At 43.7% G+C, this 27,876-nt stretch overlaps 1 protein-coding gene across 3 annotated transcripts in view; it reads left to right on the top strand.

Annotated features, from left to right (window-relative positions):
• The first annotated feature begins 446 nt into the window (after positions 1–446).
• Positions 447–27,876, top strand: part of ptprn.L (protein tyrosine phosphatase receptor type N L homeolog) — a 34,523-nt gene continuing 7,093 nt past the window's right edge. Inside the window, exons 1-17 of one of the 3 annotated variants that reach the window (XM_018234328.2) lie at positions 447–757; positions 6,090–6,140; positions 6,815–6,928; positions 7,038–7,143; positions 7,243–7,489; positions 9,136–9,457; positions 9,877–10,059; positions 10,775–10,809; positions 11,119–11,456; positions 12,440–12,526; positions 13,107–13,186; positions 14,467–14,531; positions 22,914–23,126; positions 24,649–24,858; positions 25,337–25,484; positions 26,751–26,824; positions 27,641–27,718. In XM_018234328.2, the coding sequence (XP_018089817.1) occupies positions 676–757; positions 6,090–6,140; positions 6,815–6,928; positions 7,038–7,143; positions 7,243–7,489; positions 9,136–9,457; positions 9,877–10,059; positions 10,775–10,809; positions 11,119–11,456; positions 12,440–12,526; positions 13,107–13,186; positions 14,467–14,531; positions 22,914–23,126; positions 24,649–24,858; positions 25,337–25,484; positions 26,751–26,824; positions 27,641–27,718 (2,433 nt within the window). In that variant the 5' untranslated portion in view covers positions 447–675. 3 annotated transcript variants of the gene reach the window in all.

Below are 27,876 nucleotides of genomic sequence, written 5' to 3'. Positions count from 1 at the left end.
GTTGCTAAGGTAATTTGGACCCTAGCTACCAGATTGCGTAAAAAGAAAATTGAAGAGCTGCTGAATAAAAAGCTAAATAACTCAAAAACCTTAAATAATAAAAAATTAAAACCAATAGCAAAATGACTCAGAATATCACTCTCTACAAGTCTACATCATACTCAAAGTTAGTTTAAAGGTGAACAACCCCTTTAAGAACAGTGTAACCAGCTGCCTCCTCCCCCAGCCCCCACTGACTTTTCCTTTTTTAATGGTCAGGGTGGCTGGAGACCACTCCTGCCTCTGGGAGAGACCTGATGTAATAACAAATGTTAAGAGCAGTGGGGATGTGGCTCCTTTCAAGTAAGGTGGCGGTAGCAACAGCTCATTCATATATTCTTCAGGTTGAGGGCGTGGCTGCGCGGGGTAGGTGTGGCTGATCTGTTGAGGGGCGGGGTATAGGGCGCAGGCTCAGCTCTACTGATCAAAGAGTCCAGCTGGTGCGGAACTGACAGGAGCTGTCCGTGGTCCTGAAGTGGCAGGCGCTGTCTGTTGTACCGAGCCCGACAGGGGGCAAGGAGGAGAGGGGGCGGCCTCTGTGGCCAGTACCCCCTAGAGGCAACATGCCCACTGTGTGAGTCTGGACATCGGACCTGGTGAGGCCTGCACCTTTCCACAGCGGCCTCCAGCGCAAGGATGAGGCTCAGTGCCGGGCTCACTCTCTGCTTTCTGCTCCTCTCCTGCCGCCCTTTGCTGAGTCTCTCCTCCCGCGGTCACGGTGAGCTCCGAGGGGGGAGGGGTCTGGATTCAGCACTGGGGGATCCACTGTCTGGGACGCGCTGTGAATGTCCCACTACTAACTGGGGTGCAACAGCCTTTCTTTCTATCAGAGGCTAAACTGAAGCTGCTCTGTCTTGTTTTGTGTAACCATAGAGGTGCACAACTACTACTATTATTATTATTAGTTTATTTCACTGTTTCTGGGCAATGGGAGTAAATGATATCCAGAATAATCCTTTAGCTCTTGGTAGAAGTCTGAGAGTTCAACATCAGCTGGAAGACTGCAAGTAGGGGGTGTCTGATGTGTATATATTGGACATATATCTTGTATATTCCCTTGTAACTTTCCTAGTGGTCCAGGAAAAATGCTCTCTCTGCCCTGCCCCAAATCTGTCTCTGCTTGTTCCCCTCCAGCTGTCACTAATTCGTTTTTTTTGGGTCTGCTGGGAGTTGTATCTGGAATTGTGTTGGTTGGTTCTTCAGTATAAGAGCCCACAGGTATAGAGACTGCAGCTGGGGGGGGGGAGGTTTTCCTTTAAAAACCTCAGTTTATTGGTTATTCTATAAATGGAGCTGTCAATACAGATGTGTCCTACTCCCTCTGCCCCACTTGTTACAGGTACAGGCACATTGACTACTGTTCCTGCTGGAACTATCCATGTTCCTCCCTTAGATCAGGCTAGTGATATCTCATACTGGAAACCTCTCCTAAATTATTCCCTGTCCATTCCCTGAATCTGCCAAATGCCCTTGTTCCTTACAAAAGTCGCGGTTTTGTCCTTTCAGCCTGTGCGATTCGTATGAGCACCATATGCCTCACTATAGGGACCAGTAAAAATAGGCAAATGATGCTTTCAGTCGCTATTGGAAAGCTACATTTTCTTACATTATGCAGCTTTGGGTTGTAGTTCCCCTTTTATGGCTTGAGTGTGCAATGTGATGTGCAGTATGTAAATCCCAACCTTTATACTTGCTCAGTAATTAAAGATCAAATACTTTGTGGGGAGGGGGGATCACTGGGAGGTCTTCCTATTGCAGTGGAGGTTTATTTGCAGGGGACAGACCAAGTTGGAGGGAACAATATTTATCTTGTGCAAATAATTGTGACCCCAGTGTGCATAGTGGCTCTGCAATCTGTGCAAAGAGATTAATGAATAACAGAAAGAGCAGCAGGAAGTCCCTTACTGTGTATTACTTCCAATTACTCTGTTGGTTTGCTTGGCAAATGCCAGGTCCCCAGTTGGGGTCAGAAGGATGGATGGCATTGATGTAGCCCTGTCCCCATTATAACGATGTCTCTGTGGCTGATCACTGATATATACGTATTTGCATTCACTGAATATTATGTAAGAGATGTTAAGAAGTAAGGACTGGCCCGAGGGGCACTTTCAAGGTGGGGAATCAGGGGAATTACCTGTATAAAATAGTACAATTTAAGGACAATTTGATTTTGACACCCAGGGAAAATGTAATAACACTCGGCACAGTGGCCCTGGTGCAGTAACCCATAGCAACCATTCAGCAATTAGCATTGATCAGTCTAATGCTTATATATCAATGGAAATAAATCTCGGATTGTTGCTAGGGGTAACTGCACTCATTTCTATTTGCCCACTTTTTGTAAACAGTTGTGTTCAAACCAATGTATAGTCCAACATGTGGTCAGCCCCTTCAAAATATTTTATAGACAGAAGAAACGGATGTTTCCATCATATTTAAGGGCCCAATCATAATGTTAACTGGGCTTCTAGGTATATCTAGAAGCGCAAACTTACCCCAAATGGTGCTCTTCTTTTGTTCCCTGTATGCTGCAAAAATGAGATTTATATCATCCTTTGGTTGCAAGAGATTTCTAGTTTGGCGGATGAGCAACAAAATGCTTGAGATTACCCCATTTATTTCTATGGCAACCGCCTCTGCCCCTGGGTGCACTCATTTGAGGTGATGTGGTAGTCAGCATTTTTGAGTGATTATTGTATCCCCCACAAGTGTGCCTGCAGAGCTAAGATATATATATATATATATATATATATATATATATATATATATATATATATATATATATGTCCAGAGTGCCCACACTCAAACCTCTATAAGCAGAGGTGCATGATCAAGGGTTGTTGTATAAATGAATGAAGGATCAGCACACTCTTTACAGGTGAATGTTTTCTTTTTTATTGAGATACCTGTAGCATCTTATCGACGTTTTGGTCCCACTTGGGGACCTTTTTCAAGGATATATATATATATATATATATATATATATATATATATATATATATATATATATATATATATCAGCATAAAGAACACAGAGCACTCATGGGACTTTTTATGTGCAAAGCTTTAATAGTGTAAGTCGACACTCAGAATCACCAGGTGTCCCATTGCCTTTTCAGGTATTTGTGCCTTTGTAAACTATTATCAGTATTTTTATTATTATTATAGACTCATATTGAATATTTTGAATGGCCACCAGGGTGGGACTGACAGATCCCATCATTTCTCTTATTCTCCTCCATAGAGCTGTGTAATAGACATGTTCGGTCTAATGGTGCATAGAGTGGGCCCTAGAGGTCAGGTTTTCTAGTAGGCACTAAGATTCCTCATCCCTCACTTCTGGATACAAGGCATCATTGCAATCCTCTAAGTGAGCTGATTACATACCAAAAGTTTATATTTTATCATTTATATGCACCCGACCCCTTTAATCTTCTCTTCCTGTCACTCCAGAGACTTCCCTGGTCATTAGAAAATAAAACATAAAACTTGTTCAAGTGTTTAAGAACCTGAAAAGTTAAACACTGAGTTTGGCAGTCTGTTGTACCACGTGCAGATATTGCTGTGTCTGTGATGTCTAGGGGTGGTTGTTATTATCCCTCACTGGGCAGGTTATTGCTAGAGAACTAGAGGCTGTGCAATCAGACGTGGGAAGGTACTTGTGCACCTTTATGTATAAATACAGCCATGCTTCAACCATCAGAAATCATTATTCCGGCTGCTTATAGACAAGTGTTTGGTGAGGTTTTGCCCCCCCCCCCATGTACAGTCTGGGTAGAGAAACGTGTTTATCTGTGGAACTATCCATCCATCCATCTGCAGATATTCTCTTATTCTCATTCATTCCTTCCCTCTTTATTCTGTATATAGTGACTCCCATATTGCAGCTTTACCCAGAGGCTCAGTTACTCTACATCTTTAAAACTGCTACTATTGGCATTTTATTTCCCAGTGAGGCAGTTGGCATTCTAGGCTGTATTGGGCAAGTACACAAGTGAGACATGCTACAATTTCTGTGTTGTGCGGCATGAGAGGAAGGCTACAGGTGTTGCTAAAGGGGGAACAATACACTTTCCAAATCTGGTCTGTACCATTTGGCACAAATCCATTCCTCATACTCGATCCACTTGGAATCTTTATTGGCCGCTAAAGAGTTGATCATGCTTGTAGGATCCTGTGCAGGAAGATTACCAGTGGCTGATCATGCACTCATTACTATACAAGAACCATGCTATGTTTAAAGTAGCAGAGAAGCTTGAATACAGCTACCCCTCCCCCCAATTAATACCCCATAGTTTAATACCCACTAGAGTATGATGGGAAAGACTAAAACAATGCACAGGAGGGCTACCCATGGCTGTTCATTAAGGCAAAGGTTGCACATAATGACTTCATCACAACATTGGCATACTGATGTCATTGTTCTTCTGGGCTTTTACCAGTTGTCCTAGTGCTGGTGTCTGACAAAGGTGGGCATGGGGGGAGCACTCCACCAACATACTAGACATTCCATTTAGGTTTCCTAATGACTCTAATTTGAATACACTAAATGATAACTTATTGCTGGGGGTAAGTGCACCTGTCTACATACTGTATATCAGCCTGTGTGTGTCTCTGCACAGTAATGTTAGAGTTTGCACCTTGCTTGGCTGTTACTATCATTCTCTGAGAGATAGTTAATGGCCATGTACACACTCTGGGGGCTGTTTGTGCTACTCCTTTATGTGGCGTGTTGGCTGACTCAGTCTCTGACGTTAAATTTGCTCTTCTTTCTCCCTCCTCCTCCTCCTCCTGTGACTCAACCAACGTCAAAGGATGGAACTGGCCTTTATACTGGCTTTAATATTCTGGGCTACCGTGCCTGTGTGTGTGGGTGCACATCTGTACCTCTCTATTCCCAGGCAGGGGGTTGGCAGCTCAGCCTGACCTTAATTAATTCCAATAACAACAGCCAATCAGTGCTCCTGTGTCTCACATTCCTGAACATCTCTATCCACTAAGGAGTAGCCGCTGATTAGGCTTCGGCATTCTTCATACTGAAATTCATACTCTCCCTAATATTATTAAATATAGATAGAGAGGTCTACCCAGTCATTGTATTAGGGGGGATACCACACACATCAGATAGTGCTGGGACTGAGAAGGGAGGGGGGCGGATTTGGGATGCTGCCCAACAATGAGTAGTAGAGGGAATGTGCCTAGACTACAGACTTGTTCCATATAAAGAGATGAGGTTATTTATAAGGATACATTTTACCGTATAATGTAATGGATATGCAGTATTGGTTGTTTGGGACCTGTGGCTTTTGACATCAAAGAAATTTAGCTGCAGAACAACAATGAAGTAAGTGCCTCTATGCGGGTGAAACATTGATTATTATAGCATGAGAAGAGCATTTGTATCAATATTTCACTCTGTTTGCCATAATTACACAGGGGTTCCAGGCTGTGCTCTGCAGCTGTTACTACATGTGTTGCTGCCCCCGGGGCAGATCAATATGAATGAATGTGTAGGTGTTACAAGGGATCGCTAGTTATACAGGGCAATCAGTGTTCCTGAACATAAGCACATATGTACAAAATCTGTATCAATAGCAACCTGTGGGCAAATATACTGGTCAAAAATAATTACTGGAGAAATCCCTAGAGCTACATACATACTTTTGTAACAGCCTGGAACTACAAATCCCAGAATTCCACAGCAGCTAGTTGATGAAGGTTCCCAGTAGCTGGAGGGCCATGATTGGAGTCTTGCAATGGAGAATGGATAGGGGCACTACATCATCCCTTTAATATCTGCCATTTGACATTAATGACATTATGTGTATTCTGGAGGCTGCACTGGACGCTAAGCAGCCAAACAGTATGCATGTGTAATACTGGGGGAATTAGCTGTAGGGAGTCACTGTTTTCTCCTCGCTGTTCTCCCCTGGGGGCTTTTGGGATCTGGATCATTTTGCTTTGCTTAACTTTCAGCATATTCAGTTCCCTTCATTCTGTAGGCAGTAAGAATAAAGCAATTTGTCTCATTTATCCCTGTGTCACTGCAGGGTGTCTGTTTGACGTCAGACTCTGCTCCAAGGAGGAAGTGTGTGTGCGGGGTAAGTGGATTCCTGCTTCAGGCAAATTCCCAGGTACCACTGTATCGTTTTGCAGAACTGGAAGAATCAGACGAAGGTTAAAACTGGATGTTAGAAATAGGAAGGCATAAAACTGGTGGTGGACTACAGCTCCTAGCATCCTGTAAAGTTCACAGCACTTGGTGCAGGGTGTATAAAGGCTGCCAGTCACTAGAAAAGTCTGTACTATCCTCACTTTTCACACATACAACCATGATATGCACAGTGCACAGGGCAGTGGGTTCTCTTTGGGTAGCTCCTTATGTTGAAATAATTACCCAGGGCCCTATTTTATGTCAATTAATTCCTACTAGGAGATCAGAAGTCACAACCAATACTCTGCTTGTATTATTAGGGCAATGAGTAAAATTGGGGTGAGGTTGGGTATAAATCACAGTTATAGGGGAGTAGTTGCCACTGGGAATACTGGGAATTACATATCTAACCATAAACCAAAAGGAGTAGTTCAAACATATTTGTGTTTTGGTGTTACTGGTCCCTTTAAATTAAGTCTAGTTAACCTTTTATTTCCTAGCTCCAGGCTGACAAAGGATTCTAGGAGTAGTTCAGTAACAGTTTAGGAGTATCCAGTATAGGTATTAGGTTTATCAATGGGAATGTGTGCAGCTATTACTGAAAGGGCCTTCCTGTTACAGATGGTTTGTTTGGTCAGTGCCGACCACGTGCCGAGAGGGATGACCCCCCATACCAGATGGCTACAGGGACGCTACAACAACTGCAGGGTGTGCTACAGCAACTTACAGCAAAAGGTATGTTCATCATCTATGCCACTGGTAATAAAATAGTCCATATCTGGGAGTGCAAATTGTGCACTCCATATCTGGGTGTGCTAAGCTACCTCTCCTTGTGTCCACACAGGGTTCTCCTGGAAGGATGATATGACGCCACGCTTAATGGCTCATAAGATGGGTCGGATCTCTCAGCACAGACCCCTAGAGCCCTTGGATGGGTTGGATGAGGACAGGTAAAGGTTGTAGTGGTTAAAGGTCCTGTGTAGGGTGGAGAGGGGGCAAGGCAATTGAATGCTGTTAACTCTCCTCCCTTTTTCTTGGCTCTTTTAAAGGTTCCCTTTGTCCCATGCATCTGGACGGACCATGCAAAGGTTATCAGGGGCAAGCCAACCTTCTACACCAAGATGGGCCAGCTCATCTGACAAACTTCAGTATTTCCGACCCCGGCTACCCTCTCCACTAGGAGACACTTCTCTTCAAAAACCAAGGCTTCCATTAGCCCTCAGACAGGATATTTCTCCTCTGGTGGATCAGTATATGACCTACCTTCTGCTAAGCTCCCAGACCCCCAAATCCCAGGTGAGACCCTGTTGGGAACTTGTGCCTCTCATTATTTCTGCTTACCAGTACCAGGTTAAAGTAAATGAGCTTGCTTACAATTAGGGATGCACCGAATCCAGGATTCGGTTCGGGATTCGGCCAAGATTCGGCCTTTTTCAGCAGGATTCGGATTCGGCCGAATCCTTGTGCCTGGCCGAACCGAATCCGAATCCTAATTTGCATATGCAAATTGTGGGGTGGGCGGGATTTCATGAGACTTTGTGTTACAAAACAAGAAAGCAAACCAATTTTTTTCCACTTTTTCCTTTCCCGCCCCTAATTTGCATATGCAAAGTAGGGTTCGGATTTGGTTCGGTATTCGGCTGAATCTTCCAAGATGGATTCGGGGATTCGGTCGAATCCAAAATAGTGGATTCGGTGCATCCCTACTTACAATGGGCACTATCAGAAGGCAAACAATAGACCCCTCTATTGGGCTTCAGCTTAAGCAGCGGAAACAAGTTTTTGTATAAGAGCAGGCACTCCATGAGCAGTCCTCAAAGCAGGAATGTAAAAGTAATGTAGATTTATTGTAGTACCAACAGCAGAGTCAGTCTTACACATTTTATGTTGTCTTAGCCTATGACTGTAAGTGTTATAACAACACAAAACACATAAGGCTGCCTTGCCTGTTGGTACTACAATAAATCTACATGACTTTTACATTTCTGCCTTAAGGACTGTTTACTGAGTGCCTGCTCTTATACACATGGTTGTAGGCACAGCAGCATGCTCCTCATAACCTGCTACTGGGTCTCTAGCACCAGGGGTGTGCCATGGATGCTCTTGGAATGGGTCAGCCTGAATTTTCAGTATGTTTCCCTTTTTCTAGGGACTAAGCAATATCTGTCGCCTTGCTTAATTTGTGTAATTAAGCCTTCTGTGGGGCCAGTAGATAGGCTAATTTATGAACAAAGATTCTGCTTTGTACTAATACCCTTACCTATAACAACCAATCAGATCTTAGCATTCATTGTCTTACTAATTGCTGATTGGTTGCTACTGGAAACTATACTAGTCCATTATATCTTTACTCCTCGTACTTCATTTAATCCATTAAAGGGGACCCGTCACCCAAACAAATTATTCAAAATACTATTTTATCACATTAGTCAAGCAAAATGAACTTTACTTACACTATATAAATTATTTGAATCTTGTTTCCTTCAGTCTGGGAATTCATAATTATAGCAAGCAGGCAGAAGCCATTTTGTGCACACTGTTATTAAGACAAGTCTTGTATCATCTAAGAATCTTGTTTGTGCACCAGAATGGGGGACCCGATGTCCATCCCCATGCCCTGGTTACACAATTAAATAGTAAAGAGAATGGGGGAATATGTGGAGAGCAGTGACATCTAGGAAGTGCTGAATGGAAAGTGAAAGTAATTGCCTGCCCCGCCTCTATGCCCATGGCATAGAGGAGGGGCAGACAATATTTGATTGACAGCTGAGATTTTTAAATGGCCTTACAACAGCTATGAATGCTTTAATAAAAAATAGAAATTGGATTTCATGTTCAATTTGAAAAGGACTTTTATTATACAGATTTTTGTGTCTGGGTGACAGGTCCACTTTAAGCGCCTAATGACTTTAAGTTCCCATCTCTCTTCTCTGTATTTGTAGTTTGGATACCAGGAGTCAGAGCGACCAAGGAATCCTCCCCGCGTTTTTAGTGCCACTCACACCCTGCCAGATGGATCCAGTCGCTTTCTTTATGGCAGGTACCAAGAAGGGCAGGATGGGCCTTCATCTCTTTACTTATCCTCTGACAGACGCCATCATTTGGCTGATTTGAAAAGGAAGCTGCCCCGGGATAGTCTGGACAACAGCCCAGCCGCTGATATTTTAGAAAGTTCTGAAGGGATTGAAGAGGTGAACCAGATACCAGATGGTGTCCAGGAACCTCAAGCAGATACCAAAGCTGAGCCAGCTAGAGCCATGAAAGGTACATTTTCAACTAGAGCAGCCAGTAACTATGATAAAATAGATGTTGTAGGACCTCCTTCTTTTATATGCAGTAGGACTGTCCTACGTGTGGTCCTTCAATTGTTTGTAAAGGACTACTCCTACCATCCACTTATCTTGCACTACTGTCATCATCTTACCCTACTGTTTCCATTTGTTCTACTATTGCCCAGTTGTCTCCAGCTTGCCGTATTGTTGACATTTTGCATTAACCTTGTGACATTGCCCTGTTGTCTCCATCTTGTCTTACTGTTTCCATCTTGTTCTACTTTCTCATTGAAAACTCATTAAGTCCACCTCTCATCCCTCTGCTTCTCTCCATGTGCCATAATAGGACTGGCTAATTGATTAGCTTGATTGACTGGTGATTGTTCTTTGTCCTTCCCATCACATGCTCAGGTGGGGCACAGAACGTACAGGGAGCTCAGATGGTCCCTGAGTCTCCACTCCTTACTGAAGTCCAGGGCTTAGCTGGAGATCTTGATAGATACAGAGTGGACTTGAGGCAGCTGAGTGACACCCAACTGGAACAACTTTCCAGTCTTCTGCAGTTCATTCAGACATCCCCTCTACAGAACCAAGGTGAGCCAATGAGGAATAGAAAACCATTAGAACTTAAATTAGGGAATTTCAGGGGTACTCCTGTTACACATTCCCGATAACAATTATAAAATGTCATGCAGATGAAAATGAAACAAACAATTAATGTAAATTGCAATTTAACATTAAGCTGTGTGGGTAGGTCCTAGTTAATGTTTTAGGAAACAGCTTTGTTCAATGAATGAGGGAATTCAACACTATAATAATTTTTTCCCTTTACTTTGGTATTTTATTCCCACCCACTACTTGTGTCACAGACTCCCGCTCACCCCTGTAAGCTTTCATCAGAGTGCCATCTATTCTCACCCACTGCTTGACCTACAGACCTCTTGCCCCCCAAATGCTGCCATAAGAGTGTTCTAGCCCCACCCACTGCTTGAGTCACAGACTTACGACCAGTCTTGCAAACGTTCCTTCCCAGTTGTGATGTGTGGACCGGCCCAAAACCGTGGGAACCGCTGGTCAGGCGGGTTTGGGCTGGCTCCTGCACAAAATCTTCGGATAACACTGCTGGCTTCCTGAACCCTAAATTTATAAATAGATGGAACTGTGGGGCGGGTGTGGGTTTGGAGGGTGCAGGTTAGGGTTGGGTGCAGATCCGCACACCACTACTTTCATGCAATTCTTTGTAAAACAATATGTACATCTGAATCTTGTTGCCACATGGTGATAAATTGTTTATGGTTCTGTTTATCAGGCCCAAGAAGCGCAGAGAGGAGCCCTTCAAAGCGAGTAAGTACAGATGTGGGGGGGCATGCTTGGCTTACACTCTCTTCATTTATTGTTCAGGTTTTCCCTTTGTGTGGGAGAGGGTTAATTATATGACTTTACTTCTCCTTTAACAATTACGTGTTTATTGAGGCACATGTCCATGTGGAAAAAGTTTTGGAACAGCGGAATTCAACTTATAGAAGACCCAAGCCACCGATCAGAATTTTCCATTCACTAGCTCTATAGCAGTTCACTGGTTAATCTATTTGCTGATTGGTTGCTGTGGATCCACATGCAGGAAACTGTCAGCTCTCTCTCTCTCTCTGGCAGATCACAGAAGGAGAGATGCAGCACATGCCGGAAGTGGAGCCCCAGTTGCCCCCTCCTGATACATCCCCTAAAACCTCCGCTCCCTCTGTGCTGCCCTCCGAGCTGGGTGATCTGCAAGGGCCACAGAATCAAGAAGGCAACGGTTTAACAAGTGCAATCTCCATTATGCTGAGCAAGCACCCGGTACCCAATGCCCAAACAATGGGGGCTTCAGAAGCAGTTGGGCAGAGGACACTGGAGAAGAAAAGTTATGAAGGAAGTACTGGGCTCATCAATATCCCTGTGCAGAGCGCGCGTCCCGTCACCGAAGAATATGGATACATTGTCACCAACCAAAAGTAAGTACCAAGAATACTTTCATCTGATCCCATAGTAGCGAGTGGCTCTGCACAATCATCCCTTCAAATCCAACCACATATGAAACCCCCATGCAGTGTGGTTGATTATCATCAGTGCAAATTCAAACTGTAGCCTGCATTGGTTATTATGCAGGCTTGAACTGGTTGACAGTCAGCCTCGAATCAAAGTAATTTCTTGTATGACCTTTATTAAAGCAGCAAGGAGCCAACCATTGTTACTTAGGATGTGAGCTATTGATCATCACCAACCCTCACTAGTAACCATCACTAATGGAGCAAATTCCATGCCCTACAGGTTGCCAGTGCAACCTGTAGGGTGAATTGTTAAAAAAATTAAACCCTCTGACTAAGCCAATGACTAGTTTAAATCTTAAAATAGTCTATAATCAGACTTTAACCCCTTGAGTGCCACAGACAGATATTTGACACATTGCCAACCCCAATGAATCCTCTGTCCCCGTTAGTTGTACAAGTGGACCATAATTCACAAACTGCTGAGCAAACTAATGGCTAAGGATGCTGGGAGTTGTAATGCAACATTCGCTTATGTATTTGCTCTGATATGAGCAAATTCATAAGCTCCATCATCTTACAATTTGTGGACTCAAGCATCAACCTCAATATTCACTTTGATGCGTAGGCAGGAGCCCAAGTACTAAACAGTGGGTCACATTTAGGTTGTGAAATGTTGTTGAGCTACTCATGAATATGAGTCTGAAAGTAGTTTAACAACAATGTCCATTACTGCTTTAAACTTGTGGCACCCAAATCTTCCCACAGGCTCCTTTAAGTACCCGCAACTTTGTAATATTGTAATATTTCATTAAAGCTCTAATTATTTAAAGATGTATATAACAGTGGCAGGGGAGCAGTTGTAGTGTCACTGAACCTTTGGTTCTACCTCATTCCCTGCAAGGGTCTCAGCCCTGGGCTCACTTCCACCCCTCTGCCTTTCTCTTTAGGCCCCTGAGCCTGCTAAGTGGGGCACGACTTCTGGAAACCTTGGCCCAGCATGTCCATCTGTCCACTGCCAGCTTCATCAACATCAGGTGAGGATGGGCGACCTTACCAAGGTAGATACAGGGGCAAAGCCTCAGAGCAGTGAGCTTGTCTCAAACTGGCGTCTACAGCACCCTAGTTGGCACGCAAGGGGTTAATGCCTTATCACACAAGCAAATTTACCAATTGGAAATAGAGAATATTGTTTAGAGCCTTGGTCAAACCTACTTAAAGGAACAGTAACACCTAAAAATTAGAGTGATTTCAACTAATTAAAATATAATGTACTGCTGCCCTGCAGCTTCATAAATGTATTGAAAAGGACTAGCACTCCCGTTTCTTCACTCAAAGTGGTTTCTTTTATAGCATGATGTATCCAGCGTTTCAGTCCCTATTGGGATCTTTATCAGGGATGAAGATTCAAAATAAAACAGTAACAAAAGTTCATAAAGTGCATCCAAACATACATAATCCCTGAGATAAGTTTTAGAAATGGTTTTTTTGGCCAACTGCAGTTATAGAAAAGTCCCACTCTTACACCATATGCCTCTTTCTATTTAACAGCTCCTGTGCATGTCTGTGTGTGCCTCTCCTCAATCTCCTTCTCTTTTCTCTTTCATAATTGCTCAGTGTTGTTGGATCTGCCCTCACATTCCGAATCCGACAGAACAACCAGAACCTGTCACTCATGGATGTTGCAGATCGAGCAGGTGTGTGGGGCTGATAAAAGCTATGGGGGAGACATTTCTGGGGAGGCTTTATTTTCTGCAGTACTACAGTGTTATCTAACAGTCCCCTAAGTTTGCTTATAGCCAAGATACCAAAAAGGCAATCCCCTGTATTAAGCACAATTCAGCAGGAACAGACTCCTTGTGCTTTAAAAGGTTGTAGTGCTCCTGGGTGGTGCAAGCAGATTAAGCTAACAGTGAGCAATTGCAGTCCTTTTTGAAGTGGTGCTTCCAAGGATGGTGATCCAGGAAAGTCACAGGCCTTAGGAGAGTTATCTAAGCCTTGGGGTGCTTCTTGAAAAAAAGTGTTTCTGAAGGGCCTCAAGAGGATACTTTGGAGCCTGATGCTGATTTTAATCCTGGTCTGCAACACAGTGACCCAGTATTCTAGGAAGAGGTACAAGAGACCAAGAGGTACAAATATGCAAGGGCATACAGCCTGGCCCCGCCAAAAAACAAGGTGAAAATAGCCGCTACATCGGACAAGCTGCACACACTGGAGTTTTGCAGTATATGAATCAGGATGGTTAAAAATGTTGTTTGCTAATTAGGGATGCACCAAATCCAGGATTCGGTGTGGGATTCGGCCAAGATTCGGTCTTTTCCAGCAAGATTTGGATTCTGCAAATCCTTCTGCCTGGCCGAATCGAATCCGAATCCTAATTTGCATATGCAAATTGATTTTTTTGGTCAAAACTCACATAGACACCATCTAAAATCTGTCATGGTCATGTAGGAGTCAATGGCTGAGGTCCCTTAAACCATTTGAAGATGTTAATTGCCTTCATGATGTTTGAATTTTTTTTTCGGAGTTTCTTGGCCAAAAACTCTAATAATTCACGTGATTCGAATCTTTTCGGGTTCCGGAATTTGAACACGCTGAATCGAGTCTTTTGCTAAATACTATACCATTCGAGTTGTGACTTCATTCAAGTTCATTTGAGGTATACAAAACATATAACAAATAACATTCAACCTTTGATGAATAACCCCTTAAGTGTGCTGCTTTAACCATGCAACTTGAATATGTTTAATCCTTTATTTGTTTGTTATGTTATTTCTTTAGATTTTTTTTTGTTTAGGATGCAAGAACTCAATAAAGAAAAATCTCCCTGTACAATTAAGCAGGAACGACCCCTTAACATTGCTCATAGCCTATACAGAGAGCACCCTTTGAAAAGCTGCAGTATTGCGTTATCTTGAATTCTCTTTACCTAAATACATTCTCTAGTTTTGAACAGATTTGTTCTCTTTCCTCCCAGTGGCACTGAAGTCGGACCTGGAAACAAAGACAGGAGTCAAGATAATTCAGACAGGAGTTGGGCAGGTGAGGAGTACTGGGGAGGGTATAATTCTCACAGCCAAATTAGCTGGATAATGAGAGAGACCTTCCAATAAACATTCATTGCACGGTATCACTGGTTGTTAGGAAAGTGCAGTTGCAAATAGTGTTTGTCATTTTCTACACTGCTGGTTCTGACTCTTGAAACAGTGTGTCAGAAGTAAGCTCTCCTCCAGCCAAGACTCCAGTTCCCACAATGCATAGCATGCTGCAAAGTAGGGATGCTGTTACTGACAGCTGAACGATTGAAGAAGAAGCTATATATCACTGCAGCCTTTGGTTCTGGTTCTAGTAATTGTTTCTCTGTGTGCTCAGGACAACTGACGGGCTACTTTGGAATGTAAACGGTTATCTGGTTGCTAGGGTCCCATTTACCCTAACAACCAAGTAGCTATGACAGAATGGAAGAAGAATTCGAGATGGTCTAAACAAAATAGTAAGCAATAGAAAAAAAGCCTCAGAACTGATTCATTTTCTGGTTGCCGAGGTGAGTGACCCCAAATACTAAAATTATGTTACATTTGAGGCTGGAGAGCGGCAGAACAAAAAGACAAATAGTCCATAAGGACATACAAAATGAAAGAGACCAATTGCAAATTGTTCCTAAATATCAGCTACCAGAATTACCATCAGAACGCTTGTACTGAAATGATGAAAGCCTTACTGTGACCAGCACAGCAGGGCCTTTGTAAGTGCCACCAGGCCTGAGAGTACCCCTCTACTGCTAAGCCGTGTGCCCCTAAACCAGAACTCTGCTGGACACCCAGATATTGCAGTATTAAAAAAGATATTGCAGCATTAAAAAAAATTATGCCCCCCTACAACTTTCAGCTGTCACCTCCGATGGTGGCTTTACTGTCTAATAAAGTGTATTTGAAAGTGCACTTCAACTTTAATTCCAATCCAATAATTTCTGTGTAACAGTTCCCTAAGATCCACCATTGGTTATTTATTGGCCTAGTTAATCAGTGGAGAGTAACTGGTGGTACGGCTCCCACAAACTGCAGAGGAACAGTTCTCTTAGCCATAAACCCACCATATCAGACAATGAGGGGCTCATTCATCACACATTCATCACAGTGGGACTGGCCCATTTTATCAGGCAACTGGCCACATTGATGGGCACAAAGCCTTGGGTTAGGAGACCAGCACAGTAGCAAATACAGTATAGACCTGGATCTTAAGAATCCCAGCGTTGTAACAGCTGTAAAGTGCTGTTGGGGATGCAGGAAACTGTAGTAAAGCTGGTGGATCTGCAAGTTTTGCAAGTTCTTTACCTTAACTATTCATGCAGGTCAGGAGCCCATCACTGTTGTCTCCCATGTTTATGTATCTAGTTACATTTGGAGCCTGCAGGGAGCCTCAAGCAGTGAGTAGAGCTAGAACACTGTGGCAACAACTTAAAGTGGAAGGGTCAAGGAGTCTGTAATGTAAGCAGTGGGTAGGACGAGAGCACTCTGATGGTTGCAAACTGGCAGTATTGGAACAAGTTATGGTTTCTTATTTTGCATTAATTTGCATATGTTGCCTCAACAATGAGGTTTAATGATTGCTTTGTGGATGCTGCAAATAAGCCCCATATTATAAGATGGAATGGGTAACCCCACTGTACATAGGGATTGCGGATATGCTCTCCATAGTCCTGAATGCAACCATCATAATATAATAAATACATCTTTTAACAAGAGGAGGCAAGAGGTGTGGCCTAGCAGCCCAGGGTGGGGCATGACATCATTGGAGGAGTGGCCAGCAGCAGTATATAGTACTCTGCACAGCAAGATTAGCTCACTAGGTTTTCACTGCTGTGCCATGAATACATTATATTATATAACATATGTAACCCTTATAATAAGTTCTGCAGGAAAGGGTGGCCTTTAAAGCTGAGACTCCAATCCGAGTGACATCTGGTCATTCCACAACTGCTATGTCCCATTACAAAGCGATCATGCCTCTTGCCCCACCCATGCTTTGAGAGAATAAATACGTGACTGGAAAATATTCGGGGCTGTTAGATGTATTTTGCTTTCCCTATGGCTGAACAAAATGCAATGTTTATTCACTATTAATGGACATAGAAGGGGGCATTGCACTGACGCCAGTTCTAAATATATACATGGATATATTCCAATCTTACATGGCTGAATCCTGATGTTGACTGGGCCTTCTAGACCCCACATAACCCCTCCCAAATTACTTACCCAAGTATCAAGCTATGGTTTTTTGTCTTCCCTGTTTTAGGGCTGCTCTCTTGCCCATGTTTAGGCAGGGTGATTTCCTGCTGGATAAGTTATTGTGACCTCCCCCAGTACTTATAGAAGTATTATGATTTTCTATGCTTCCAGGCTATGGGCTGTTTTCTTTCCATTGATTACATTGGGCACATAGCATATCAGAAATAACTGATGTCTATTTGTCATTGTGCTGATTTCTATGGGCCAGTTAAACAATACCATGGTTACAAAAGAACTATGTACAAACGTCTTCAAACAACTAAATTCCCATCACCCAATTTGTGCTGTCCCTCTAAGCCACTGCCTGACTTACATTCAGGAACAAGGCCCATCCACTTACCTAACCATGGGGAAGTAAGCAGCCCAAAATTTTACATTTATTTACCAACCAAGGGGGAGGGATTTTTTATATGTGATATGTTTTATTTTGCATCAATTGCTCTGCTTTAATAAATCACCCACCTTGGTGCTTGGGAACAGAGAGCTGTACATGCTTGTGTTACTGAAGCACCAAGGGACGGGGGGGTGTAATATGTGTGGGTTGGTAGCTGGGGTGTGCACTGTGCTTTGTGGGTAATTATAGTTTGTGTGCTGCTGCAGTAGGTATCTCTATGGCCCCCTTTTTCTTTTCCCAGAATGCTCTGCATTTTAGGATGTTTCTGTCTCTTTAAAGAGTGTTTGTAGAAAGATTAGGGTTTAGTGCTGTGTGTAGCTGAGAATGATGAGTCTGTATTGCTGTGTGTAGCTGAGAATGATGAGGCTGCAGTGCTGTGTGTAGCTGAGGATGACGAGGCTGTAGTACTGTGTGTAGCTGTGGATGATGATGATGAAGGTGTAGGTCTGTGTGTAGCTGAGGATGATGAGGCTGTAGTACTGTGTGTAGCTGAGGATGATGAGGCTGTAGTACTGTGTGTAGCTGTGGATGATGGTGTAAGTCTGTGTGTAGCTGAGGATGATGAAGGTGTAGGTCTGTGTGTAGCTGAGGCTGTATTGCTGTGTGTAGCTGAGAAGATGAGGCTGTAGTGATGTGTGTAGCTGAAGATGATGAGGGTGTAGTGCTGTGTGTAGCTGAGAAGATGAGGCTGTAGGCTGTGGTTGTGGATGATGGTGTAGGTCTGTGTGTAGCTGAGGATGATGAGGCTGTATTGCTGTGTGTAGCTGAGAACGACGAGGCTGTAGTGCTGTGTGTAGCTGAAGATGATGAGGGTGTAGTGCTGTGTGTAGCTGTGAATGATGAAGGTTTAGATCTTTGTGTAGCTGATGATTTTGAGAGTGCGGTGTTGTGTCAAGTTGAGGATAATTAGAATGTAGTGCTGTGTGCAGCTGAGGATGATGGTAGACCAGTGCTGTGAGTAACTGAGAATGATGGGAGCGTAGAGCTGAGGATGACGAGGGTGTTTTTCTATGTGCATCTGAGGATAATGAGGGTGTAGTGCTGTGTGTAGCTGAGGATCATGGGAGTGTAGAACTGAGGATGATGACGGTGTAGTGCTGTGTGCAGTTAAGGATGATGGGAGTTTAGAGCTGAGGATGATGAGGGTGTAGTGCTGTGAGCAGCTGAGCATGATGAGGGTTCCAGCCACTGCTCTCCATCCCTTATCTCTGTTTAATTATAGGTTAATACTTGGGGGAGGGGCCCTGAGGAAGTGTGGGGTGGAAGTGTTGTCCAGCTTCGGTGGGGGGTCAGTGGAGGAATATGGGAGGTTTGTCTAAGGGTGGGGGGAGGGAGGGTGCTTGTGAAGGGGGCACCGCCTCTCCTCCTCAGAAACATGGAGCTGTTGTCATGGCAACCTGTTTTGATGTGACAAGTGCTGTGATTGTGAGGGAGAAGCTGATATTGTAGGGAGCTTTCAGTAGCAGAGAGAGAGAGAGAGAGAGAGAGAGAGAGAAATAGAGAGAGAGAGAAATAGAGAGAGAGGCACTAGAAACCCCATCCCACACACACCCTGCCTGCCGCTCCCATTTCTCTCCCAGACTCCATCGCCTTTCCATCATCTCCCCGGCTGCCTTCCTCTACCTGCCTCAGTTCCACGCTCACTTCCCCGTCTCATCATCTTCCCCTCCGTCTCCTCCTCATCCCCTGCTGCTGCTTTTCTCCCTCCACATCCTTTACTTCAACTCACTGCAACTCTCCCCTCCCTCGCTGCCTTGTCTCATTCTTTTCCCTGCTGCATCTTTATATGCCCCTATTCATCCTGCTATCTCCTGCCTTCGTCCCCTCTTTATCCCATCCTCTCCCTCCCAAAATCTCTCCCCTTCTCTTTGGGACTTTTTTCATTGCCTCTAGACTTGCCTCCTTTTGCCAAACACAAAAGCTCTGGGCCTGAGCGCTGTGTGTTTGGCTGTTAGGGAGAAGGATGGATAAGGCATGGGGGGGGACTTGGGAACCCAATATTCTCAACTCGGACCTCTCATGTCCCTTTGAAGAAGTATGTAATGAGATTGCCCAGGCTGAGCTTCTGAAAAGCCACATTAGGTAAGTCCCATGGAACCAAACCTTTGATTTCTTTCCAGATCTGCCGAACAGGGTGGTGGTGTAGTATTCCTATTCTGCCTTGGCATCATGCTTTGCTGTCCTCTTTACCCCACCTTAATCCACCTGCTTTGGGGTTGACCTTGTTGGGGGTTAAGCCAGGTGAATGACCTTTTAGCCATGTGCCCTTGACCTTGATCCTATTAATTTATTGGGTCACATACAGAACAGAAGGTGGTTATGGCTGTAACTGTAACATTAGAGTTTGTTCTATGTGCCCAAATACCTGTCTCCATTATATTAGTCCATAGAAAGACAAGATGAAGGACAGAATGCCAATTTCTAAAGCATAACATCTATGCTAGATGGGTGGAAGGAACAGTATCTGGCTTTTTATAATTTTAATACTAAATGGCTTATTATGTATTTGCTATCCAATGGGAGCCCTAGAGTTCTCTAATAGATCTTCAAATGACACTATGTTTTTAGGTAGAAGTGGTAAAAATGGATAGAATGTGTCACTTCTTACTGGAGAAAATGAGGAGCACTGCCAGAAGCTCAGGATCCACAGTTGGCACTTGGATATGACATTGCCACTATTTACGATGGCTATCACATGTCCTCAAGCTTCTCATTCTCCTCTCCATTTTCCCATTGGCAAGAGTTTAGCAGTGATCCCCTATGTGAATCACTGCTGCATCTAACATCACATACCAAGTCTAGATTATGGTGCCACAGTCAGGGCTCCATGCTGTTTAATGTTGATCCCATGATCCCTATGATGTGCCACTTCAAACTACTACACACACTAGGATCAGTTTTACCAGGAGCCAATCAGCCTGTATGTATTTAGAGTGGGACAAAATCGGAGTACCTGAAGAAAACTCAAGCAGACATGGTAAGAACATACACACTTTTGGCACTGGTCAGGATTGAAGTGAGGACCCAGTATTACAAACCAACAGCGCCAACCACTGGGCCACCCTTGCCCTGTCTTTCACACAAACATATGGAATTCATTAAAAAAAATATTGCTTGGGTTTACCAAAAACAGGGGATGATAATCAGTAGGCATTGGTGTTTTAGTGAATTGGGGTGTTCCCATTGGTAATCTTGTCAATGATGTTTCTTAAAGGCAGCTTAATATCAGCAATGGCTTCTCTTGGTATCACAGTTTTACAGTTTTATGATGGGAATGATCAGTAATGGCAGTGGGAATGTTAGCGCTATATAAATAGTAATAATATGAGGCCCGTTCAGGGGGCCCAGTCTCAATGAACTTGACCCATGAAGGTGCACTCAAAGGAATTCTATCCTGCCCTGAGATTTCAGGTGGATCATGTCAGGGTACTAACCCTCTACACTTCTTGATGGGTCCTCATCTTACTAAATAACCCGGTCTATCCTTGTTGTGGGAGTGACTTAAAATGTAACTAAAGCTAAAATTCTCTCTTTTACCCCAGGGAATTTTCTTTAATAAGGCTGCACTTGCCTTCGGCCACTGACCATAACATTTTTTTTTAAAAAAAACATTGCCACCAGGTCCCCCCTTACATGTTCAAAAGAGACATTTGGGCCCCAGAGAATTTTTATTTTTTTTAAATTGGTGGCATGGGCCTATAGAGTATTAAAATAATATTGGTGGCCAGGGGTTTAATAAAATAAAAAAACAGGACTTCAAGTTTGGCTCCTTTCGTGGCTTCGGGACTTCAGCTATTCAGGCCCCCCTGACGGCGGCCCTGGTTACAGACACCGTGACCCCCCCCCACACACACACAAACACATACACACAAACTGCCATCAGAGTATTCTAGTCCCAGCCACTATTTGAAATACAGAATATCTTTTGCATTCCCCCTGCAAACCATTATTTCCCAAACTATGGAGCTTGCTAACCAAAGGGCTCAGAGCAGTGACTGGGGGTCCCCGCTAATGGTTTTAGGGAGAATTACTATTTTCCCTCCTAGATACTACTGGATGGTCAGTTTGTGTGGGCTTTGTGCTAAAAATTTTATTTTTCTGTCCTAAATGTTCCTAGAAATACTACTGAGTTACTAAACCGTTTCCATATATGTGTTTTTCATATATGTTTAATGTCGAAAAATGTCTCTCCTACAGAGAGCTGATGGGAAAGTTCAGTCTCCCCAGGGGTGGATCCCTCTGCATAGGGAGCAAATTTCCCCTTTCTGATAAACCTGCTGTGGAAGTTTGACAGGGAGAAACAGATCCTTCCTGGAGAGGGGGATTCTGGTGCAGGGGGCTAAGAGAGAGAATAGTTTAGCAGCCTCAGGGGTGTAAACCCTCAGATGGCTGCTGGAAAAATCATTAATCTCCTTAGGGGTGAAATCCTTCTGCACAGGGCTGATAGAAAGGAATAATTATGCTGCATGGGGGCTTAAATAGAGAATAGAGGCTTTAAGGAAAACTATACCCCCAAAATGAATACTTGAGCAACGGATAGTATATAACAAATTAAGTGGTATATTAAAGAATCTTACCAAACTGGTCTATATATTTAAGTAAATATTGTCCTTTTACATCTCTTGCCTTGAACCACCATTTTGTGATGGTCTGTGTGCTGCCTCAGAGATCACCTGACCAGAAATACTACAACTCTAACTGTAACAGGAAGAAGTGTTGAAGCAAAAGACACAAAAGTCTGTGAAATGGCTCATGTGACCTAAGAAGTATAGTTTGTTTGGTTTGTTTGTGAGTACAGTGAATCGTATGATCCCAGGGGGCGACGCTTATTTTTTAAAATGGCAATTTTCTATTTATGATTACCCAATGACACATACTAATAAAAAAGTATATTATTATGAAAATGGTTTATTTACATGAAGCAGGGTTTTACATATGAGCTGTTTTATGCAATATCTTTTTATAGAGACCTACATTGTTTTAGGGGTATAGTTTTCCTTTAAATGAGCTAGTCCTACTGGGAGGTATCCTGCTGCTAAGGGATGATAGTAACTTCGGAACTCTTTGGGGGAATTCTGCTACAGAGGACTGTTGGAGAGAAATTGCTTACCCCACTGTTTGGGGGGTTGACTGATGTAGAAGGATGTCACCCCCCCCCCCTGGGGAAATTCTGCTATTAAATAGGAATAGCACCTTCTGTCCCCACCCAAGAGAAACATGTGCCCCTTGGTGGGTGATGAACTCCTGCTGCAGAAAGCTGGTAGTGGGCAATGGCTGGATTAACAGAATAGAGTAGCAGTGGGGACACCAAGAGGCATAAGGCAACTCTGACACTCTGGGGTTACCCTGCCTATAGGGGCCACTTGCAGGCTACTTTGGCTACTGTACACGAGCAGTATATCTTTACCAGATATACACATTGTACATGTTTCTTATTCAGTGAGGATTAAATTATAATGTATTATCATGTTAAAGGGCTTTTAAGCGCATTCAGCATGGAGCTCCATCCCCCCATTCTGCATAATATCGCCTCTATGAGTATTATAGCAGTAACAATACATTTGTAGCCTTACAGAGCATTTGTTTTTTAGATGAATGCTGGTAAGAGTCAGAAGAAGAAGGCAGGTAATTCAAAAATAGTTTTTGAGCAGTCTAGGGGGCTATAAAAGTCTCTTGAAGGGCCACACCCAGCATGAGGGCCTCCAGTCCAACACCTCAATATATTGTGTTTTCTCTCTCCAGAGGAACAATTCCAACACATTTCCGCATCCCTCACATTTTGGAGACACCTTCCGATTTGTCCTGCTCATATTTATCGCTTTGGCCTGCATTGCTGGGATAGTCATCGCCTCTGCTGTCATCTTCTGCCTCCGGCAACATGCCAAGCAGCGGGAAAAAGAGCGGCTTGTGGCCCTGGGGCCTGAAGGGGGAGGCGACACAACCTATGAGTACCAGGTAATTTCTGGCAAGCAGGTTGTAGGCAATGCCAACAGGATCAGATTTACCATGGGCAATCTGTTGTTGTGCCCCCCATTATGCAAATGTTCTGTCGACCCTTGTGCCCCTGTTCTCTGGTGCCATATGAATAAAACCAGCAAAAATTCGGGTCACCAATAACATAAATGGAAATTTTCAGAAATAAATGCAATATGCATGTTTAGGTTAAAGGAAAACTAAAGAATATATTAAAATGGCATTTCTAGACCAACAAATGTGTCACTTGTGTAGAATCAGCAGAGAGAGAGTCTTGTGAAAGGCTGGGCCCCTGGAGGGATTACTGGGTCAGTCAATCTGTGTGCAGGTGATAAATGAAAGTGGAGTGGGGAATGGAGTGGAGAGGGGTAGAGGGATACAGAGGGTGGTTGGAGACACCAACAGGGAATGGAGCAGAGAGAGAGAGGCAGAGGGGAGCCCGGGAGTTGTGATGGAGACCACTAGGGAATTGAGCAGATAAAGACAGTGGGGACAGGGAAATAGACAGCCCAGCTGAGCATAGAACAGAGAGATATGGTGGAGGCTGCACCGTGACTGTTATGTTGGAAGTGGGTTTGTAACATAAACATTCTTTCTGTGGATTATATGTTGTGTTTTGCAGTGCAGGGGCAGTAACATTCTGGATAATAAGTGATTTCCTTTGGACGCTCAGTATCACTGGGTCCTAAGCAATCACTAACTAACTTCATTTAGCTAAACATAGACTTAGATTTATCCTCTGCCCACAGCTGCTATTATTGCCTCCTATTTACAGACACTCCGAGAGAATTAAAGGGGTAGGAAGCATTTGCTAGAATAGGTATGAAATGATTGGCTAGAGAAAACCATTGATTGACCCTTCTTGTATTATCAGTCCCAATACTTAATAGCTGCTGTGAGCCACTACCCATTGAGTATGCTCATTTAGTATTGGACCTAAACCTCTCCAGTGACATCACTGATGGGCATCACCCACCCCAGTCTGTACCAGGTGCAACCCACCTGACCTGTAGCTCTGTTCTTTGGTTTAAGTTCTGCCCATGTGGCAAACCATGGGAAAGATAGCAGTTCAAAAACTGGAAGAACATTGGAGCCTGTGGGGCTACTGCACATTGGTCCTGGTTTCAGCCCATAGACTTATCCTTTAGAAATACCAACACAGGTTATCCCAGTGTTGTAAATCTGACTTTCCCTATGTCATGGACCTAGTGAGATCAATGTAATAGAGAAACTCTTGTTCAATATCTAAGTCAGTTGAGCTGCCACTCCCATCTGTCTAGCCATGGGAATGAGAGCAGCCCAGCAACATAAAGTACAGAGAATCCCAGTTCTACATCTGTGTAAGCACTTGAGGGCAGACTAGCCTCAATTAATTCAAGTAGTCCCTGCCCCAGCAGTATGTTTGTAATGGACATATATGCATTTAATGGCACCTGTTAGGTACCACATGCTTCATACGATAAGTGTTATCTGAACTCGCACCAATTGTCTCTCTTGGGTACAGGACCTGTGCAGGCAGCACATGGCAGGGAAGTCGCTCTTCAGTCGCACAGAAGTTACTGGATCTGCAGCTGAGAACTCCCGTGTCAGCAGTGTGTCCTCCCAGTTTAGTGATGTACCCCAGCCCAGTCCCAGCTCCCACAGCAGCACCCCATCTTGGTGTGAGGAGCCAGTTCAGTCCAATATGGACATCTCAACTGGCCACATGATCTTGGTGAGTAAAGCTTGGTATGTTCACTGTCAAGAAGAACAGGGGAACCCTAGGAGTATATCCAATTATTTTAAATATAAAATTAGAGAGGAAATATATACAATTTCCTGCTGAATATCTGTGCAGGTATGGTCTTATATAGGTATTTGCGAAGAAAATGTAGGTATTCCTACACCCGCTTAGCTATTAGGACATGCCACTGTGCTATGGAATCTTAGAAACCCTTTGATACCAGATTACTGGATAAGAGGTAGGGGCTCTATAAAGAGGACCACACAGGGACCAACTGTTGACTAAGGTACTGAAGAACAAGAGCAGATTACTGACTCCTGGATTGGTTTAAAATCCCAGGCTGCCCAATCAGAGCAACTGTGTCATGTGCTAATAATTTGCTGAAAATATGTATAAAATAATATGCTTCCCATTTTTAGTTACTATAAACTTATGGATTTGGGAAATGTAAGATGAATATATATTTCAGGCCTACATGGAGGATCATCTGAGGAACAGAGACCGTCTGGCCAAAGAGTGGCAGGCCCTGTGTGCTTATCAGGCTGAACCCAACGCCTGCTCTAGGGCCAAAAATGACACCAACCTGAAAAAGAACCGGAATCCAGACTATGTTCCCTGTGAGTACAGAATCCACCAGAACTGTCCTTATTATCTTGCCCTAGGGGGAAAGAATCACAAAGAGTTTTAGGGGAGGGGGGTGCAGAAATTTCCCCCAAACCAGAATTGATCAGAGCTCAATGAATAAAGAACTTGCACACCTATACCAACTACAGCCACTAGATGGCACAAGATGGTAAGTGATGTGCGGATCAGATTTTCCAGACCCACACCTGTTCTAAACCAACCCCTTCCCAAACTGATCCAATTCAGCTTTAAAGGAACAGTAACACCAAAAAGTAAAAGTGACTCAAAATAATGAACATATAATGTACTGATGTGCTGCACTGGTAAAACTGGTGTGTTTGCTTCAGAAATACTACTATAATGAGAAAAAGCACAGGATATCCAGCAGATAACAGATAAACTGCGTAGTATACAATGGGATTCTTCTTATCTGTTATCTACTGTGTCTCCCATGCTTGAATGGCTGCCCCCATGGGTACAGAAGCGTGTTTATATAAACTATAGTTGCGTTTTTAAACAAACACACCAATTTTACCAGCTCGGAGCAATAGTACATTATATTGTCTTTATTTTAAAACACTTTAATTTTTTGGTGTTACTGTTCCTTTAAAGGAGAACCAAACCCCTTATTCATAAACACCCCTACCCTTCATAGTCCCCCCTGCTCCCCCCAGCCTCGGTGTAAACTAAGACAATTGCCCCTAAGCCTTTACTTACCTTTCTTTGCAGATTCACGCAGCGGATCTCACGTGGGCCATCTTCAGTGCTTCGGTAATCTTCAGGAAGTAAGTGCCGTAACGGTGCAGGCGCAGTTGTAGCAGTATTCCAGCCCCAACAAGTGCGTATGTGCCAAAAGTCATGGAAATAGCTGAAGGGAAGGAAGAAGACCCGAAGATTACCAAAGTGCCGGAAGATGGCTCCCGTGAGTTCCGCTCCGCTGAATCTGCAAAGAGAGGTAAGGAAAGACTTAGAGGCAATTACCAGAGTTTACACCTAGACTGCGAGGGATCGACGGGGGACTATGTAGGGTAGCGGGGTAGGGGTTTTTATGAATAAGGGGTTTGGTTCTCCTTTAAGTTATAAATAATTGTCAATGGAGGCACTGAGACTTCTTTGGTGCATTTTAGATAAAACAAAGACTAATACAACCTAATGGTGATACTTCAGGAAATTATTATGGCAGCTCCTACAATTGAATGGTTACTCAAGACTGGGAGAACAGAATAACTACATGCCTTTTCTGTGTCTGTTGCTACCAGATGACCACGCACGTATCAAGCTCAGGAGTGAAACCAACCCTTCGCGCAGTGATTATATCAATGCCAGTCCAATTGTAAGTATCATGTTCTAATGTAGAGTCAATAATTGAGGAGATACAGTCAGTGTCGGACTGGCCCGGCGGGACACCGGGAAAAAACCCGGTGGGCCCCGACCCTCGTGGGCCCCCGCCGGGCCAGACCCCCTCTAATAGTATAAAAAAAATTTAAAAAGTTTTCGGCGATGTGCATCGCATCACCGCTTGCGCATGCGCATCGGCGCATGCGCATCGGCGCATGCGCATCGGCGCTTGCGCGCCGAGAAGTGCGATCGCGCATGCGCGCAGTAGGGGGGCGGGGGCCCTGGACCAGCAGTCCCGGTGGGCCCCGGTCCCCCCAGTCCGACCCTGGATACAGTAGGGCCAAGGGATTTCCCTGTTTCATTATGCAAAAAACTGTTTTGGGTGGAGTTTCTCTTTAATCAGCCAGTGTGCCAGTGAATAAAAATATTCAAAAAAATATTGAACCCCTTAAACATACAAGCTCTGTGCCACCACAAGCCAGTGAGTTAGAATGCAAGTCTGTAAATGTATACACAGTGCTAGTCACTTGTATGTATGTATGTATAACCTCATTTGTAAAGCGCTGTTAAGGAGCCGAGCGCTGTACAGTGCATAAAAGTACAATATATATAAAAGTATTCATGGGGAGACAAATCACATAATAAATATACTGTATACAGAATCATAGGACAAAGAGCTTAAGTGCTATGTGGTAAGAGACATTTAGGAAGGAGGTCCCTGCCCCATAGGGCTTACAGTCTAAGTGACTGTACTCCATTACATTGTGTCAGCGGAATCTTATATCCATAATTCCCTGTTTGTTTGAATCAGATTGAACATGACCCCCGTATGCCAACTTATATCGCCACCCAGGGACCCCTGTCTCACACCATCTCCGACTTCTGGCAGGTAAGTGAGAACCAATGGTGAATATCAACCCATTTCTTCCCTGGCTTGTCTATGTACATAAGTACCGTATATGTATCAGTGCCCCAATTATGCTATATCTGTTCATTATTTCCTATGTATGGGATTTTATCAGAGTTACTACTATATACTATAGGAGT

The sequence above is a fragment of the Xenopus laevis genome, chromosome 9_10L, assembly GCF_017654675.1.
Source record: "Xenopus laevis strain J_2021 chromosome 9_10L, Xenopus_laevis_v10.1, whole genome shotgun sequence".
Classification (NCBI taxonomy): domain Eukaryota; kingdom Metazoa; phylum Chordata; class Amphibia; order Anura; family Pipidae; genus Xenopus; species Xenopus laevis.
This window is presented reverse-complemented; position numbering and strand designations above follow the sequence as displayed.